The 18,288-nt window shown below is 44.2% G+C and overlaps 1 protein-coding gene across 5 annotated transcripts in view; it reads left to right on the plus strand.

The window, feature by feature from the left end:
- Positions 1-281: 281 nt before the first annotated feature.
- The window catches only part of frem1a (Fras1 related extracellular matrix 1a), a 31,037-nt gene continuing 13,030 nt past the window's right edge, over positions 282-18,288 (plus strand). For 3 of the 5 annotated variants that reach the window (XR_004822408.2, XM_035753024.2, XM_035753026.2), the window contains exons 1-13: positions 282-413; positions 10,316-10,754; positions 13,130-13,224; positions 13,507-13,817; positions 14,063-14,259; positions 14,707-15,030; positions 15,244-15,352; positions 15,624-15,755; positions 15,853-16,197; positions 17,081-17,223; positions 17,338-17,534; positions 17,703-17,793; positions 17,883-18,050. Coding sequence is in view for 4 of the 5 variants with exons in the window: in XM_035753024.2 (XP_035608917.1) it covers positions 10,515-10,754; positions 13,130-13,224; positions 13,507-13,817; positions 14,063-14,259; positions 14,707-15,030; positions 15,244-15,352; positions 15,624-15,755; positions 15,853-16,197; positions 17,081-17,223; positions 17,338-17,534; positions 17,703-17,793; positions 17,883-18,050 (2,352 nt within the window). In the remaining variant the exon portion in view is untranslated. Of the gene's footprint in view, positions 414-569; positions 594-679; positions 704-10,315; positions 10,755-13,129; positions 13,225-13,506; positions 13,818-14,062; positions 14,260-14,706; positions 15,031-15,243; positions 15,353-15,623; positions 15,756-15,852; positions 16,198-17,080; positions 17,224-17,337; positions 17,535-17,702; positions 17,794-17,882; positions 18,051-18,288 lie in introns of those variants that run through there. The other 2 variants (XM_052497191.1, XM_035753025.2) reach the window with 2 other exon arrangements.

Raw genomic sequence — 18,288 nt, forward strand, 5'->3', positions numbered from 1 at the left:
ACTCAGATGTGAAATATCATTCTCTTTCAGCCCACTCCTAGTATATAATGACAAAGGTCTTGGTCCAAGCACACAGCACTAGGAGCACTTAGAGGAACCCTTTGATCTGAGCTCTCAGTGTTTGTCTTTGGTTCTTTCCGCTCTGTTTAGTCTCTTCCCTTTTTGGTCAGCCTTCTTCTCAACCTCCCCTCCAAGGGGGACACCCCCCCCCCCCGAACACACACACACGCACAGGCTTGTTTTCCCTCCTTCCTCTCTCCTTTTTCTCTCTCTTCGTGGGGTGTGGATTGACATTTAGGAGTGAGCAAGGTTCTCTGTCAATTAGACAGTTGCTGTGGGAAGCGGAGAGGAGTGCATGAACAGAGGGAGCTCCTGGTGGGAAAGAGAGGGAGAAGGAGCTATGAACTAATAAGGTAAGGGCATGTCAGTCAGTCTGTCTTGCTGTTGGCTTTACTACTTGGCAGTCAATTCAGCTTCATTTTTATTTGTCCCTTTAGGGCAATCAGTATGTGGAGGAGTTCCGAAAAGTTGATGAGATGTGAGTTCCCTTAGGGCAATCGGTATGTGGAGGAGTTCCGAAAAGTTGATGAGATGTGAGTTCCCTTAGGGCAATCGGTATGTGGAGGAGTTCCAAAAAGTTGATGAGATGTGAGTTCCCTTAGGGCAATCGGTATGTGGAGGAGTTCCGAAAAGTTGATGAGATGTGAGTTTTCTTACTAAAAGACAAAGGTATGATCTGTAGTGGTCTGGCTTGTCATTTAAAGTTTTTATAGTGGGAAACATTCCAGGAAAAGAAAGGGAAGGGCGAGTTGTATAAAACAAACACGGTTGGTCCACTGGATCTGTTATCAATCTCTGATCGGTTGTGTAAAGGAAGAATGGTCTGTATGATGGTACTTCAAGCTACCAGGAGATCAGGAATGAGCAGCCCCCCCCACACCCCCGCTCACACACTTCTAAAAAGCACACTCAAACCTTTCTAAAAAGAATGTGTCGTTTTCATGAGAAAGCTGCCTCTTAAAGCAACAACAAATATCACAATAAAGTGGTTGTGCAAACCTAAAGTCAGTGCATGAGTCTAGGCTAGGGCATTAGTTGTTGGACTCAAGTCTTTCATGCGGTTCTCTTACTGCATGGTCTTCTTCAGACATGTTATTTTGTGCCCTAGTTAAAACAGAGAGGCGGCTGTGAGTCTTCAGCAGTAGTAAACTGTATGACCTTCACGTTCTTCACAATAGAGTGAGCTTGAAATTTGACTGTTAAGTTTGTTTTGCGTGTCACTTTTCCAGGAGTTCGTCACGGACCACTTACGCGAGTCACCTTGACTGAGCTCAGTAGTTATACTGCAAATGTTCAAAGACACTCAAAAAATTTCCTGAAGCATTTTAATGAAACGTGTTGGCAGTTTTGTTTCCGTTCTGTTTTTGAAGTCAAATATATGAAGACACATCACTCCTACATTTCCTCCCTTTGTATCAATCTCCTGGACTGGGACTTAGTAAACTCCTCTCTCTTGTCATAAGAAGTCTGGGACACATCACAACTTGGCTGTTGGACGAATATGCTGGCTGGCTGGCTGCCAAATACAGGACTCCTTTTCTCTCTCTCTCACTCTCTCTCTCTTTCGCACGCTCTCTCTCTCTCTCTGACTCCTCTTTCTTTGGAAATTGCTGGCTGCTCAGGAGCCTGTCATTACGGAGATGAGACGCAGTGCAGTGGGGCTTGGCTGTTGAGCGGAGGCAGCTGATCACCAGGCATTCCCAGCTGTGGAGAAGACCCGCTTGTCAAAGGGTAGCGCTACATTCCCATCTCTGCAAGGCCCAAATTATACACTCAGTTGAACACTGAGAACTGGCCACGGAAGTGATAGTTTGTGTCAACTTGTCTTTGAAGAGGTACAGTGGTGATGACTTTGATCTTGGCGAGATGGATTCTCCGGAGTTCGGACGCTTGATTCAAAAGATCTAGTAAATACGGCTTGGTCTTATACTAAACCAGTAAGGGATCCCTCTAGATTGAAATAAACATACTGTATCTACGGACATTCCACCACGTTTGCCTCACAACCCATATCATGCAGCCCCCTCTCCTCAATACGAATCCTGATTTTACAGTCAGGCCTGGTATGCTGTCCTGTGTCCTCCCAATCTGACCCCCCACCAATCAGGTACCGGAACTGTGTTGCGCCAGTGAGCATTCAGGAGGGCACAGGCCACCCACCTAGCATGCTCTGGGATATGTCAGTCGTAGGATCACATGACCAGTCCAGTATCACATGACACAATTCAACTCACACAATCATGTAAACACAGACACATGCACGGCACACAAGCACAAATACGAGTAAAACAGTCTCCTCCCCAATGTACAAATAAAAAAGCATGGGACAATTCTCATCATGCCTGGCCTTACAGACCTCATTTCACAAATCAATGTCCATTCCCAGGTCTAATGACTTCTAACTGGCCTGGTTGGGAATAACCGTGTCCCATATCCAGCCTCCTGCAAAACATTACTGGATAAAATCACAGTTTATTCCAGAATGAATACCAGTTTCATTGATGAAAGCAGACACACATGAACCGACGCCAGGTCGTACTCCAGTTTCAGTTGGAAAAAAAGTCCATCTAATTGTGAGACCTTACGTTGGACTGACACAGAGCAGATGTCTGGGCTGTGCTATGACGGGCATAGAGAGCTGTGAGCTTGAGGTGATGACAGAGGGATTGCATCACACTCCTGGGGGACAGCAAAGTTCAACTCTCGGGCCCAGGGTCCAGGGCCATCCTGGAGCTGATGCTTTGCAGACACACACCTGTATGTCTTAAACAGACCCCTGGACATGTGTTTTCATTCTGGTTGGTATAGGATAACATTTCTATCCAAGACACTGGCTATTCTTCTGTCCCAACAATGAAACGGTTGAACTGTCTTCAACCGTAATTGACTGACTTTTACTAGGCCTCCGTTATCTCACCGTTGTGCGGCTGCTTTTGAGATAACTTCCTACTGTAAAAACACACCCGATTCCAACTGAACTGCAAGTGAAGCTTCCACCATAGCTGTCAAGCTCCTTCCTCAAACTATAATCACAAACAAAGAACAGGGGGGGGGGGAAGCTGCATGCTTCAGTTGGTTAAGAGGGTCACAGACCCAGTTGGAGTTTTACTGCAGTTAGAAGTTTGACAAATGAATTTCTGTGTGACTGACGTCAACAAGAAGCCATTCCACTCCATCATTATGTGTTTTTCTTGGCCCACACAGGCTCCTTTCAACACTGGTGCACTGAACATGCTCCAAACCTCCCTGTGAATGCCTCCAACCGAAGGTTAACCTTATAATCAGAGTCAGGGTTGGTTAAAAACGTGTTGCGTCTTGCTCTCAGTACAATGCCAGTGGTTTACGCTGCTGGTAAGATCATGTTCAAGGAGTTTTGAGGGGTAAACAGTGTCAGAAATGTGTGAGAAGCTTACTTCAGATTGGTGTCTCTTAGGTTTTTTTTGTAAAGCCTCAATCCACTGGGCGCAGACGTCAGTTCAACGTCTAGTTTCGATTTAGGTTGTGTTGAGTTGTGAATTCAACATGAAGTCAAGCAAAAATGTCACCCCGTTATTGGATTTAGGTTCAAAGTTGGGTGGGAAAAAATACGAAATCCTCTTACATGGATGACTTTTTGTAAATCCAATCAGTTTTCCATGTTGAGTCAATGTCTTTTAGTTGAAATGACGTGGAAACAACGTTGATTCAACCAGTTTTTGCCCAGTGGGTGAAAGCACTTGAACACACAATACTATATTTATCCCTTTATTATCCACAGAATCCTTTTGAGTTGGTCTGTTGTTTAGGAAATACCATTGGCATTGTTGGTCTGTTTGGTTTGGTGTCACATATATTTGGGTTCACTGGACGGACTTACAGTAGTGAAAGTCAGGTGAATAAGCTCTTCTTTGGCTTTAACCTACAGAATTATCAGTGAGCGCTGCTTCACTGACCCAGTGAGCAGAGACAAGCTAGCGAAGTGACCAAGATTGTCTTAACTGCACATTCCAGCTGGTGATTTGTGTGTTAATATGTAAGTGAGGGGGATGCCAGGTCTCGACATAAAGATGTTGGCTATGTGAATGTTGAGAGAAGACCAAAGTCCAGAGTAAAGAGCGTAGATCAAACTGTCTCAGAGAGATAGCAGCTAATCCACCACTGTCTCTCTCCCATCAGCATGTAAACACACAAGCACTATTCTCAGCACATAACAGGTGATATTTCACACCATTATCAGTGCAGTGAAAATAAGTCCTCCCTGATCTCACATTGCTCTGATTCTCAGAGCTTTACCAGGGGTGTGTTCATTAGGTCACACAACGGAAAACATTTTAAAATGTTTTTAAACATTTTGCAATGGAAAATGGAAATTAGCATAGTAGTTCCTCCCCGTTTGGCGCTTTTCTTCCGTTTAGTGGAGAATGAACAAAACCCAGGCCCAAGGAGTGATGTTTACCCTGCCGGGAGCCTCTCTTTGTGGGGATGCAGGATATAGGGGCCGGGGCAGATGGTTGGAGTGGGCGGTTAGTGATGGGAAAGGTCCCTGGTGTTAAGCTGTGCCTTTAATTTGGCCCTTTCCCCCTTACAAATAGAGCCTAATCCTTTCCCTGTTAGGATTCTCCTTGGACAACCGGGTTGTATTCATTAGGCACCAAATAGAAGAAAATGGTCTTAAAAACAGTGATAGGTTGTCCAATAAGAAGCACTCATTTCCGTTTTACATTACAAAATGTTTTTCAATGTTTTCTGTTGCATGCCCTAATGAATACCACCCAGTATTGGAGAGGTTCCCCTTACAGGACACAGGAAATGGCCCTTAGGGAACATCTGAGGATTCTGACTTCTTGGTCTGACCGTTTCGAGTTGAGGCCCTTTTTTTACGAAGCAAACTGGGTCTTTTAATTGCTAATAGATTGAGCTCTGACTAAAGCCAATGCACGCTGGGAAAGTGCACGCCTCCAGGAAACTGAGTTTCTCACAGTTTCAAAGACGTTACCCTAAAATGTGATGTATAGTTCCTTAGCCTTGGTGCCAGCTTGAAAAATTTGTTTGGGTCCCAAATCTGTTTGCGCTATAGTATCTTGCCAACTCCTACTGCACAAACATATCTGGGACCAGACCAAGACAGATCCATCCCCATCAGCACAGTAAATAGCCCTTTGAATTGGCCCTGGCACTAATTCTTTTTAGCTCTGGCACCAAGACGGCTGCAGACTGGAGGGCAAGCCGTGGCTGGGTTGGGTTGGGCTGGGAGGTGCACCAGTGTGCTGTAGCCCCAGGCAGCAGAACACTTTGCCCATGTGCTAACAGCTAACGCACCAAGGAGCATCTGGAAATAAGCAGGTTGCATCAGGAAATACTGTCATTACCACCAACTGGCACTTGCCTTCAGGCTAAGGCCAAGTTCCAAGGTCTCCAGAAGGGGAGAGCAGGGAAAGGGAAAGAACACAGTCACCGGGGTTAGAATTAAAATGGCGGGTGTTAACTACAAAAACACAGCCGCCTTTAAATGGTCAATTGAATGGCTGCAACACTTACACATGTTAGTCATGCTTTGAATGGCGTATTGCAGAGGTATTGTACTGTGCTTGGAAGTGGTTGGTAACGTAAGAGCAGTCTTAGATCTGAACATTTCAAAGTGCAGAGCTAAAACAGTCACTCTGTCCTAGGTCATGTTAAGTAGGGAATTATTTTTTGAAACATTTTGAATTGGGGAAGTACAACTTGAATTTGTCCATGAAGGATGCACATTTGATCTTTCGGTTGGAAATCAATTTTGCTAAGGTATGACCTACTGAACTCCCCTGGTCTCAAGTTATACATGATTACTGTAGTAAGGAAGGACTGCAGTTGCACCTTCAAGGAAATCATTCAGAGCAGAGGAACCCAATTGATTCATGATGTGGTGACTGTGAGCACCCGGGCAGCATCCTGAAATGCACCCTATTCCCCATATAGTACACAACTTTTGACCCATAGAGCTCTGGTCAAAAGTAGTGCATTATTGTAAGGAATAGGAGTCAGGTGTTGACGAGTGTAAAGCTTGATACCATTAGCCAAATATTCAGACATATTAAACCATTTATATTAAAATTATACTGGAACTTTTTCACCCATATCCCCCTCAAACTATTATGTTTCTAGGTATCATGCATGTTTTCAGAAACAGTTACGTGAATGGCCAATATTTCAACTCTCTCAATTGTCCATGGAGGCCGAGTGATTTTCCATTGTCACAAACACACCCAAATGATGTTCAACTAGTAGTATTTAGTATGCCGTTGGGCATCCCTACTCAGGTAACGGTCTAAATCACTCCTAACCGAATATGGTTCAAATAGACTAATGTTTCATGCTCTGAGATTAAGTTCTATGATGGGAAAGCAACAAAGTTAAAACTCGACCGTCAGAAATCTGCTTAAGGGGGCTTCTGATGTCTCCCCACAGGCCTAGGCCTCAGTCCATCTCATACCGTCCCATAGTGCTTTGCACATAGTCTTAAAGGCCCCTCATCAGATCAGCCATTTGTATTTGGCAGTGTGTTGTGAGTGTGTATGTGTGGTTTAGGTCAGTGAGATAGTGGTTAGAGTGTTCGAGAACCTCAGGTCAGTCATCATCAACATGCCCTGGAGAGACAGCCAAGTCAGTCATGTGCCAGTTGCATGGGTGGCAAAAGGGCTTCTTCCACACGGCTCCTGATAGTCACACTAAACTGTCTGTTGAAAAACCATATGAGTAATGTTGGTTGTCAAATTTTTCTGCTATCACCTGTCTTTCAGGGTCACTTTCTATTTTGAGCCATAGACCGATAAGTCGTCTGGTCTTAGAAAGTGTGTTTATGGCTGCAGAGGATAGACCTCATTTGAAAGCAGAACTTTTGGAGGTGCATGGTACTGGATTGCTTATACAGTGCATTCTGGAATTATTCAGACCCCTTGACATTTTCCACATTTTGTTACGTCACAGCCTTATTCTAAAATGTATTCAATATTTTTTTCCCTCATCAATCTACGCACAATACCCCATAATGACAAAGCAAGAACAGGTTTTTGAAATGTCATATTTGCATACACCACCATTCAAAAGTTTGGAGTCACTTAGAAGTGTCCTTGTTTTTGAAAGAAAAGCATATTTGTTGTCCATTAAAATAATATCAAATTGATCAGAAATATGGTGTAGACATTCTTAATGTTGTAAAGGACTATTGTAGCTGGAATTGGCAGATTTTTTTATATGGAATATCTAGATAGGCGTACAGAGGCCCATTATCAGCAACCATCACTCATGTGTTCCAATTGCATGTTGCGTTAGTTAATCCAAGTGTATCATTATAAAAGGCTAATTGATCATTAGAAAACCCTTTTGCAATTATATTAGCACAGTTGAAAACTGTTGTCTGATTAAAGAAGCAATAAAACTGGTCTTCTTTAGACTAGTTGAGTATCTGGAGTTTCAGCATTTTTGGGTTAAATTACAGGCTCAAAATGACTAGAAACAAAGCACTTTCTTCTGAAACTCGTCAGTCTGTTCTTGTTCTGAGAAATGAAGGCATTTCCTTGCGAGAAATTGCCAAGCAACTGAAGATCTCGTAGAACATTGTGTACTATTCCCTTCACAGAACAGCGCAAACTGGCTCTAACCAGAATAGAAAGAGGAGTGAGAGGCCCCAGTGCACAACTGAGCAAGAGGACAAATATATTAGAGTTTCTAGTTTGAGAAACAGACGCCTCACAAGTTCTCAACTGGCAGCTTTATTAAATAGTACCCGAAAAAGCACCAATCTCATCGTCAACAGTGAAGAGGCGACTCCGGGTTCCTCTAGTGTAGTCTAGTGTCTGTGTTTTTTTGCCCATCTTAATATTTTATTTTTATTGGCCAGTCTGAGATATGGCTTTTTCTTTGCAACTCTGCCTAGAAGGCCAGCATCCCGGAGTCGCCTCTTCACTGTTGAATATTTTTGCGATTTTTCAAACTTGTTCTGTTTTTTATTTTTAATAAATGTGTGAAAAAAAATCTAAAAACGTGTTTTCGCTTTGTAATTATGGGCTATTGTGTGTAGATTGATGAGGGGAATACAATTATTATTATTTTTAAATAATGCTTAAAGTAACAAAATGTGGAAAAAGGGAAGGGGTCTGAATACTTTTCGAATGCACTGTATGAAGGGAGGGAAGGAGGGAAGGGGGGAGGGAGGGAGGGAAGGAGTCATCCTACATGAGGAGGGAGTAAAAATGACTGAAAAGGAATGAGCAAACAAAGGCATGTCTGTGACTGCAGGACCGCTTCCAAACTCAGGAAGAGAGACAGGAGAAATCCGACTCCTGGCTCATTATGATGATTGGATTTACTGTTCACTACCCCAGGGCTTTTTACTACTTCCTCTTTGTTTTCTTAATAAAGATGATTTACTAAGGGGAAATCCGGTTTGCTCTGATATTGAGTTTGATAGTCATTATTTATACATTTAGACTTTCAACTGCACGCCAGTTGTAGCTTAGCTTAATCCCTAGACCCAGAGCTAAACTCTTCTTAAAGCCACCTTCGTCAGAGCAGACAATGAGAGGCCGCATAAGAGGTCAAAGTGAGTCAAGGCAATCAGTGCAATATGACACCTGTGTTAAATCAACATCACTCGCAAAAATGACTCTTCAATTGCAGCACACCGGTATTCAAATGAATCATTTGTGGCTTTGCTCATTTGCTCAGTTCATTATACTGCTAGTCAGGGAAATTAACCTTGTTTAGCCATGTGTTCAATGATGACAGATGAGACAGGTCTCTCTACGCCAGACCCTAGTTCAAAGCTTGTGAAGTTCCTAGGCTCAGAGAGGGTATATTTCAAGTTATCACCTCATCTTCAGATGGACGTGCTGAGACACTAGCCTGGTTAAACCAGACTGAACACTCACCCTTCTGACGCTACCAGGCTACAAGAGCCACCCTGGCAGGGATTCCTGTGGTCAGCTAAAGTGCCAGTCCACAACAATTGGTTATCCGAAGGGAAGATGGGAAAATATGTCTCTCAATCATAGATGCATTATTAGCACCATTATCATTTACTCCATGCAGGGTTGTTAGTCCATGTCTATAAGGAGAAATAAAGCAGTTCTGAATGTATCCGGCCCCTCAACCTATGAATCAAAGAAATGCAGGTTGTGGCCTAAACTTCTCAATGCCAGAGCATGTTGGGTAATTGTGTTGGAGACACTATCCAGATGTTTTGAGGTCAGGGAGAGGTCAAGGCTTATCCAGCTCATTCTTTTAATTCTTCTAATCCATGAGTGTATTACAGGGACACTATCAGCTTATATGATCTTACCAACAAGGCGCTTGTTGCCAAGTTGATTCCACAAAGTGGTACTACTTGTACGAGGACCTTATCCTTACATTTCATTGTCATTATCTGGCTCTGTTCAAACTCTAAACAGAGAAGAAACGGTAGACGTTATCCTGAGTACCACAGGTACAGAAAGCTCTTTCTCAGGAAGTGTGTTGGCTTTCTTGGAGGACTCGCTGACAATATTCCATCTGGAGAATCTCTGACAATATTCCAGCTGGAGAATCTCTGACAATATTCCAGCTGGAGAATCTCTGACAATATTCCAGCTGGAGAATCTCTGACAATATTCCAGCTGGAGAATCACTGACAATATTCCAGCTGGAGAATCTCTGACAATATTCCATCTGGAGAATCTCTGACAATATTCCAGCTGGAGAATCTCTGACAATAATCCAGCTGGAGAATCTCTGACAATATTCCAGCTGGAGAATCGCTGACAATATTCCAGCTGGAGAATCTCTGACACAGGAAACCACTCTAACTCCTCCTAAACTCATTGCTAAGCAGAAGGAGACAGGCAAGATGCCAAATACAAGCTTTTGTCAAAGACCTGTGACCCATTAGACATTGTGAGCAGCGGTCTCAAATGAAGCACACCATTGTTCCTCACATGAGAAAACAGCTAAGGTATACTGCTGATTAACTCAGAAACAGCAAACTATCCCTTCCTGGAACGAAATGGATGACATCATTTTGAACTGATGATGGACACGGTGGACAACTGTGCGATTTTTCTTACAAAACGGCCTCACAAATAGCATTATGTAATGTGTTATATGTAAACATCTTTATACACTATTTGCAATAGTGATCTCCTTGACAAATTGTCTAGTAATCTGATACACTGTGTTTTTAGATGTTCTGAAAGCTTATTTTCCATTACCATTGCACATTAGTTCAGGAGATACTGACTAACAAAACATTTGTATTTTTCAGCTCGTCCACGACAAGTGAAGCAGTCACTACCATAGAGGAGGATAACCACAAACTCCTCCGAAAATCTGTCACATCCACATCTGCACAGCGGTCAACAGAACAACCTACTCACAATTTATAACTCAAACTGTCTCCACTTTGCTTTGGTACCCATTCCATGAAGAAGCAGGAGACAGGCTTCCATTGAGTCAGGGACGTGATGGGTTTACAGAGAGGGGCACTGCGATGGGCACTTCCCTGGCTGCTGTTGGTCATGGCTGGAGGGTCACACGGTTCCCTGGTGAAGACTAACCTAGGGTTGAGGGTGAAGAGGGGCCAGTCGGCCTACCTGCAGGAGGGGGACCTGCAGTTCCACATCCCCCCGGTGAAGGACGCCTGCAAGGTGGAGGTGGTGCTCAACGAGCCAATTACGCAGAGGGTGGGGACGCTGACACCCCAGGTAATGTAACTGGCTTCTTTGTGGCAGGTCAACAGGTGGTAACCATTGCTTTTCCAGTTGTAAGTTGAATAGTCATCTAACAGGGTATGATAGGAGACAAGCACACATTGAAGACCCTGCCCATGGCAGAAACACACGGCACATCGGACACAGGACCCCAAGTAAGATGTCTTTTTACCTGCCTGTTTGCCACTTAGTGGTGGTGGACCTCTGAAAATGTCCTACCTGTTACAACTGGAACAGAAGTCTGAACAACCATTTACTATCCAGGAAAAGGGTTTGTGACAGACAACTGCCCTGGGGTAAACCTGGCAGTAAAACGCTAATAACAGTATGTCACTGGCATGTTTCTCCCCCATAATGAGAATCCCTGACAACGCTTAACACATTGTCCTAATTGCTGATCATAAAAACAGACCATAAAGCTGTTATATTAGGAGGTTTAGGTACAAGGGGGATTGTGATACAGTATGTACCATGGTATGTTTCTTAAGCAGTTCTTCAATAGGCTCTAGGCTAGGGCCGGCTCTAGCCTTTTGGAGGCCCTAAGCAATATTTGGTTGGGGAGCCCCCCTTACAAGTGGGCAAAATGATTTAGTGCCCCCCCCCCCCTTCATGACAGAGAGATACATTTACTTTTTAAAGTCAATTTCCTGTAATTCTACAAATTTTGCCATCGGTCATAGAGAACATGTACCAATTTTAAAGCAATTTTTCTGCAGTTCTACACATTTTACCATGGGGAAGATAGAAAATAATGACATTTTATAACGCATTTCATGCAATTCTACTCATTCTGCCATGGGGCAGAAATATATTTAGCAGTTTTAAAGCAAGTTGTCTGCAGTTCTACACATTTTGCCATGGGGCAGAGAGAAGTCATGTAATTCTACTAATTTTGCCATTGAGCAGGGAGAAAATGTAGATTTTTTTAAAATACATTTCATGCAGTTCTACTCCTTTTGCCATTGGGCAGAGATACTGTTTTTCGTTTTAAAGCTAATTTCCTGCAATTCTACACATTTTGCCATGACTTATGCCATGTTAATGATATCTGAGTGAGAGTGACTAACTAAATAAATGGGATCTCCCTGGAAGTCAGGGCACCTGGGCACCTGCCCCGATCGGTATTTGGCCATGATTACTTCAAGTTTAGATAACTGGCTAGACTGACTATCCAATCTAAAAATTGTTAGATGACATGGCTAACTGAGTGGCCGTCAGTGCTGCTGCACAAAGACATTTTTGACTTGCACCTTGTGTATTTTACTATTCCAACACTCCAGGGCCCCTAAGCGACCACTTATGTCCTGCTCTAGACCCGAGGGGCTCATTTCCTGGACAAAACAATCCTGGACTAAAAAGCACTTTCAATGGAGATTCTCTATTGAGGATGCTTTTTAGACCTAGGCATAATATGTGTATTGGAAACCGGCCCTTAATGATTTGGGCTTGAATGTTGTTTATTTGGTTTGAAAATTCGTAGGAAATGCTAATATTAGCAATTGGTGGCAGTGGCTATACAAACTCAACCAACGTGAGTATTGCAGTGGATGTCATTAGTCATTGGAACCCCTTGAAACTGATATGTCTGATCCTCAGAAGAGGAAAAGGAAGGCAGATCTGAGCATTTTATGTCTGACCCTGGACACTAATTGAGCTGTTGTCTGCAGGGAGAGACAGGCAGCCTCCAGGCCTAATGAAGGTCTGTTGACAGACTCCGGGGCTTTTCCCTGTGTGCTCCCTAGTAGCCTACATGTCTGAGATGACTTGAGATACCCCTACGCAGCCGGAAATGTTGCCACCCACTCTCGTGTGTTGTTTGGTTACTGTGTAGCACTTTTTAAGGCCACTATTACTTGTTGTTCACGATGAACAACATCAAGTAGTTGCTTTAAATGGTGCTAGTTATGTGGTGGTGACTGTAGAGAGTATTTATCCTAAATAAGCAACAATGGTAACGTTATATTACTACTAGATGACAGGACGAAACCTCTGGTTTAGGTGCAGCTTGGGTTGCTCTGTTTTGTTTTTCTTCTGAATGTTACTTGAATAATGGGTAAACAAGACAGTGTTTTCTGTTCGCTGTTTGAGAGGAAAAACCACTTGGTTTTATTAGCATTCTTGCTCTCTCTCCTATTTAGCTGGTGACTCTTTTTATGCCCCTTGTAAGATTTACTGCCATAAACTAAGCCTCAAGCTACATACATGGGAACCTTATTTGACCAGTTTTGTCGCAGGAGTATAATAATCCTGCAGCAGGAAGATTGTTAATTTTTTAAGTGGTCATTTGGAGAAAAAAACATTTCTGAAAGGCTACAGTAGTCCACGGCTGCATTTCGGGATCTGATTTTATTTTCACATCATAATTGTAGGTGTTTGACTGCCACTACCTGTCTGATGACGTAAAGTATGTCCACAATGGCTGCCCGATACTAAAAGAAGATACTGTCAAGCTTCGACTCTACAGGTACCTGCATCTTTCCAAATTTTATTCAGAGGTTCTATGATTATAATTGAAGTGATTATAATTGTAAAATAATTATACCCATTTTGAATGAACTAAAAAAATGGCACTGAAGGAGACTGAAGACATCACTTCCTGCAAAACAGAGTAGATAGCAACAGGAATTCTTTATTGTACTAAGTATTGTACTCACTTATCTCCTCCCTGTAAAGTTGGCCCCACTTGTAAAAGAAAGTTCTGACCACTGGTACTGTTTTCAGTGTGACTAGATGGTCTTCTCCCCAGGTTCACAGAGACAGAGACCTTTACAGAGGTCTTCTTCCTGCGTGTGGAGATCATGGAACCTGACTGCAACATCATCAAACTAGGGCCCAAGTCCCTGGTGGTGCCAGAGTTCTACGGCCTGTCCGACACGCTGGATGGCAACGTGGTGTCCTTCCACTATGAGAGGATGACCAGTCTTGAGTGTAACATCCGTGTGAACACCCACGAGACACACCTCCCGGGTCATGGTCAGTTGGTCATTGGGGAGCCAGACCAGCTGGAGGCCAGAGGGGACGAGCCGGAGAGCTTCATTCCTCTCCGGCAGCAGCTAGGTATGGATGTATAATAGTATTACTATTATAAAATATTAGTAGTAATGGTAACAATAGTAGTGACACAGTCAATTGGTAGATAATTGGCAAACTCAGAATGTTGGATGTATTAAAAGTAGTGTTCAACATGAACTGAATTCATTTGAATGCATGAGAAATCAGTGTAATGCATCAATTCCAACCAAAATCATTTACTTGTCCTTGAACACATCCCCCTAACCTCACTTCCTCTTCTAATCGTACAGATAACAAGGCCAGGGCCATGTGTAAGACTGAGGACTGCCTGAACGGCCTGAAGCTGGCAAAGGTTATCAAAGTGCCCTGTGATGAGTTCCTGGTGATGGGCCTTAGGTACCAGCACATAGACCCACCGTCTCCAGACGTAGACTACATCGCCCTCCGACTGGACCTCACCGACACCAGGAGCGGGAGCATATACCAGGTACTTTACGCTATTTCTCGTCAGAAACCTTTTCTAGAAGTTACCAAAATGTTAAAGGATTGAAATCTTGAGGTCAGTGAAAGTACTTCATCTTCGTTAATGTCATATGCTGTGAAAGTTCTGGACAATTTAATTTCAACTAAGAAATTCAGCCTCTTAGTTAGCACAACCTCATAGTAGAATGCCTTGTTTGTCTGTATGTGTGTGTATTTTTTTATTTAACTAGGCAAGTCAGTTAAGAACAAATTCTTATTTTCAATGACAGTGGCTTAACTGCCTTGTTCAGGGGTAACATAACAGATTTTTAACTTGTCAGCTCGGGGATTTGATCTTGCAACCTTTCGGTTACTAGTCCAATGCTCTAACCACTAGGCTAACCTGCCACCCAGGGTACCCTAGTGATTTAACCATGTGTCTATGTGCTTGTGCTTGCGTTTGTATGTGCAGTCGGAGCGGGCCTGGATACCTGTCCACATCCCTGGCGCTGTTCCCAACCAGCCGCCCAAGCCAGCCTTCATGTCCATGTTTATCCTGGAAGTGGACCAATTCATCCTCACGCCCCTCTCCACTGCCACCCTGGACGCAGAGGACGGAGAGACCCCCAAACAGCTGCTGGTGTTCAACATCACCAAGCCCCCCCTAGAGGGCTTCATCACCCACCTGTCAGACCACACGCGACCCATCTTCTCCTTCACCTGGGTGGACCTCAACGACATGCTTATCGGCTACCAGCCACCCAACTCATCCCACACCCAGCGTAGGAACTATGAGGTGCCCATTACTGTTTCCTTTGTTTGGCCCATCACATTCACAGTATTTAAATTCAATTTCCATTGCATTTAAGGAGGTGGTGGAACAGGTCCAAAAGTGTGGCAACATTTTGTTTGGCATAACAACAGAGTTGGCTATACATTCCAAACAGACCTGAGACCAGGCTCGAATGTCATCTTTCTCAGGCCATCAGATGTAGTTTCTCTTCAACAGGTGGAGTTTGAGGTACATGACTTCTTCTTTGAGAAGAGCACCCCGATCATGGTCCACATGTCAGTTAGAACAGCAGACACCAATGCACCCAGGGTGTCATGGAACATGGGTAGGTGTCAATGGCAGTAGAGGCCGGTGGGAGGAGCCATAGGAGGACGGGCTCATTGTAATGGCTGGAATGGACTCGTGGAATGGAGTCAAACATGGTTATGTTATGTTATGGTTATTGATACGTTCTATGTATTCCATTCCAGTCATTACAATGAGCCCGTCCTCCTGTAGCTCCCCAAACCGGTCAATGGGTGTATTCCAGATACACAATTTCTGCACAGATCTTGTACAGATTATAAAATGGTTACGTCACAATGTGATCTTTCTAGGTCTTAGTCTTCTTGAAGGTCAGTCTCGTCCAATCACTTGGGATCAGCTCCAGATTGTGGACAACGACAACTTCAAGGCTGTACGCATCATCACTGTCGACGGCCTCCAGCACGGCAGGCTAACACTGAGAGGTATAGAACTCCTTCAATAGCATCATTTGATTGTTATGCTATTTGAATTACTACTGGGATGTCGGCGACATCCCCACTATGTGTCCATAACCTGCAGGTGGCAAGGGTTTCATGTTCACTGTTGCCGACATCCTCGCGGGCGCCGTGCGCTACCATCACGACGACAGCGACACCACCAAGGACTTCATCATCTTCCGCATCACCGATGGGCGCCACCAGACCCGGCACAAGTTCCCCATCAACATCCTGCCCAAGGATGACAGCCCACCATTCCTCATCACCAACACAGTGCTGGAGCTCTCTGAGGGCCACACGGCCCTGCTGAGAGGATCCATACTGCAGGCCTCAGACATGGACTCAAGTGACGACTACATCCTGTTCAACATCACCCGGCCACCGCAAGCTGGAGAGCTCATGAAGATCCCTGGTCCTGGACTCACTGGTGAGGAGAGGAGCACTCTGAGTAGACCACATTGTTTTACAAGGCACAGCTATTGTGCACACTTTGGTTCCCAGCTGAATGCAATTGCAAGGCATAGCAATGGGGAACTTTTGCAGAGCTTTATTATGCAATTACCCACTTGTTGTTTAGTTTGATAATCACATACCAGTTTTAGAATGCTATTCTTCAATATACAGGTAACTGCCAAAAATAAGGGATGCAAAAGTATATTGAAAGCAGGTGCTTCCACACAGGTGTGGTTCTTGAGTCAATTAAGCAGTTAACATCCCATCATGCTTAGGGTCATATATAAAATGCTGGGCAGGCCATTATTTTGGGGTCAGTGCTATCCTGGCTCCTTGGGATATCCCTACCCTAACCCTTACCACAACCTTTACCTAACATTAACCTTTTAAAATGTACATTTCAATGGGTGAGGGATGTCCCAAGGACCCCGGATAGCCCAGACCATTACTATGGTTGCCATGGCTATGCTCCCATAGGATGACAATGCCCCCATCCAAAGGGCACGAGGGGTCACTGGACGGTTTGATGAGCATGAAAACAATGTAAATCATACGCAATGGCCATCTCAGTCACCAGATCTCAACCCAATTAAAACACTCGTGGGAGAAAAGGAGCGGTGCCTGAGGCAGCTTTTTCCACCACCATCAACAAAACACCAAATAATGGAATGTCTCGTGGAAGAATGGTGTCACATCACTCCAATAGAGTCCCAAACACTGGAGTTGTTCTGGCTGGTGGTGGCCCAACGCCCTTTTAAGACCCTGTACATTGATGTTTCCTTTATTTTGCCGGTTACCTTATCTGTAAAAAAAATAAAAAACAATGACAATGGTGTTGTTTTCCTTGGTCCTCTCAGGTTATCCTGTCAGCCGTTTCCTGCAGAAGGACTTGTTCCACTCTGTGGTCTACTACCGCCATCTCGGGAATGAGGTGTTTGATGACTCCTTCGAAGTGGTGCTCTCGGACTTCCATGACCCACCCAACCTTTCAGAACCTCAGGTGAGTTGTACCATTACCGGATCGCGTACAATTGCAGATTCATAAAGTTGGATTGAATGGAATTCAAACTCCTCAAATGTCATTCAAAGCTAATGTGGTCTCCCACCTTTACAGGTCATAGTGGTGCACATCAGCCCTGTGCCTGACCAGCCACCTAAAGAGGTCCCTGGGGTGACTCGCTGCCTGGTGGTCAAAGAGACAGAGGTGGTCCACCTGACCAAGAAGCAGCTTCACTTCATCGACCTGGAGTCCCCTGACAGCGAGCTCACATACACTGTTACCACTCCGCCCTTCTACAGCAGGTCTTATGGGTGAGCATCTCATGTCGAGTTAAGTTTGTTTTTGCCATTTGCAGGGATAGAATGCATACTGTACACTTGGTACCATTGGGGAAGAATGATTACCAATGCTAATACGTTAAGGCATCCCCCTTCAAAACTCGACTGTTACGTTCAATGTGCTATTTTCCTGTTGGCCAGGGGCCATGATGCAGGGAGGCTGTTCCTGGTTGACAGCATTGCCAAATTCACCAAGGATGCTGAAGCCCCAGTGTTAAGGTTATTCACACAGGTAAACTCAGATATGTTTACCCCCCAGTTATTTTGGCTGGACGGGAGGAAAATGTCAGACTAGGTTTACTAACACCTTTATTGTTCCAGCATGCAGTCAACTACATGAAAGTGGCCTACATGCCTCCCATCCTGGACATTGGGCCTTACCCGCAGCACATCCAGTTGGTGCTCTCCGTCACCAACCAGCAGGGAACCACAGTCGCTGGCATCTGCTTCAACATTACCGTGGTGCCAGTGGACAACCTGGCCCCAGAGGTATAAGGTTGTATTCAAAGTTATCAAGCTAGATGACACTTCTGTGTGTTGGAAGGCTAACCCCCAACCTGTCACAATCATGCTAGCACTGCTAACTCTACCACAAGCTGTCTAGGGAGTAGCTGAAGCAGGTTGAAGACTACACCAAGGCGATTGAGGCCCTCGAAGGCCAAAGTACTGCTGGGTTTTATTTTCTACCTGGTAGTTAATTGGTCCATTTATATCATGAATTGAACAG

This window comes from Oncorhynchus keta, chromosome 35, assembly GCF_023373465.1.
Source record: "Oncorhynchus keta strain PuntledgeMale-10-30-2019 chromosome 35, Oket_V2, whole genome shotgun sequence".
NCBI lineage: Eukaryota > Metazoa > Chordata > Actinopteri > Salmoniformes > Salmonidae > Oncorhynchus > Oncorhynchus keta.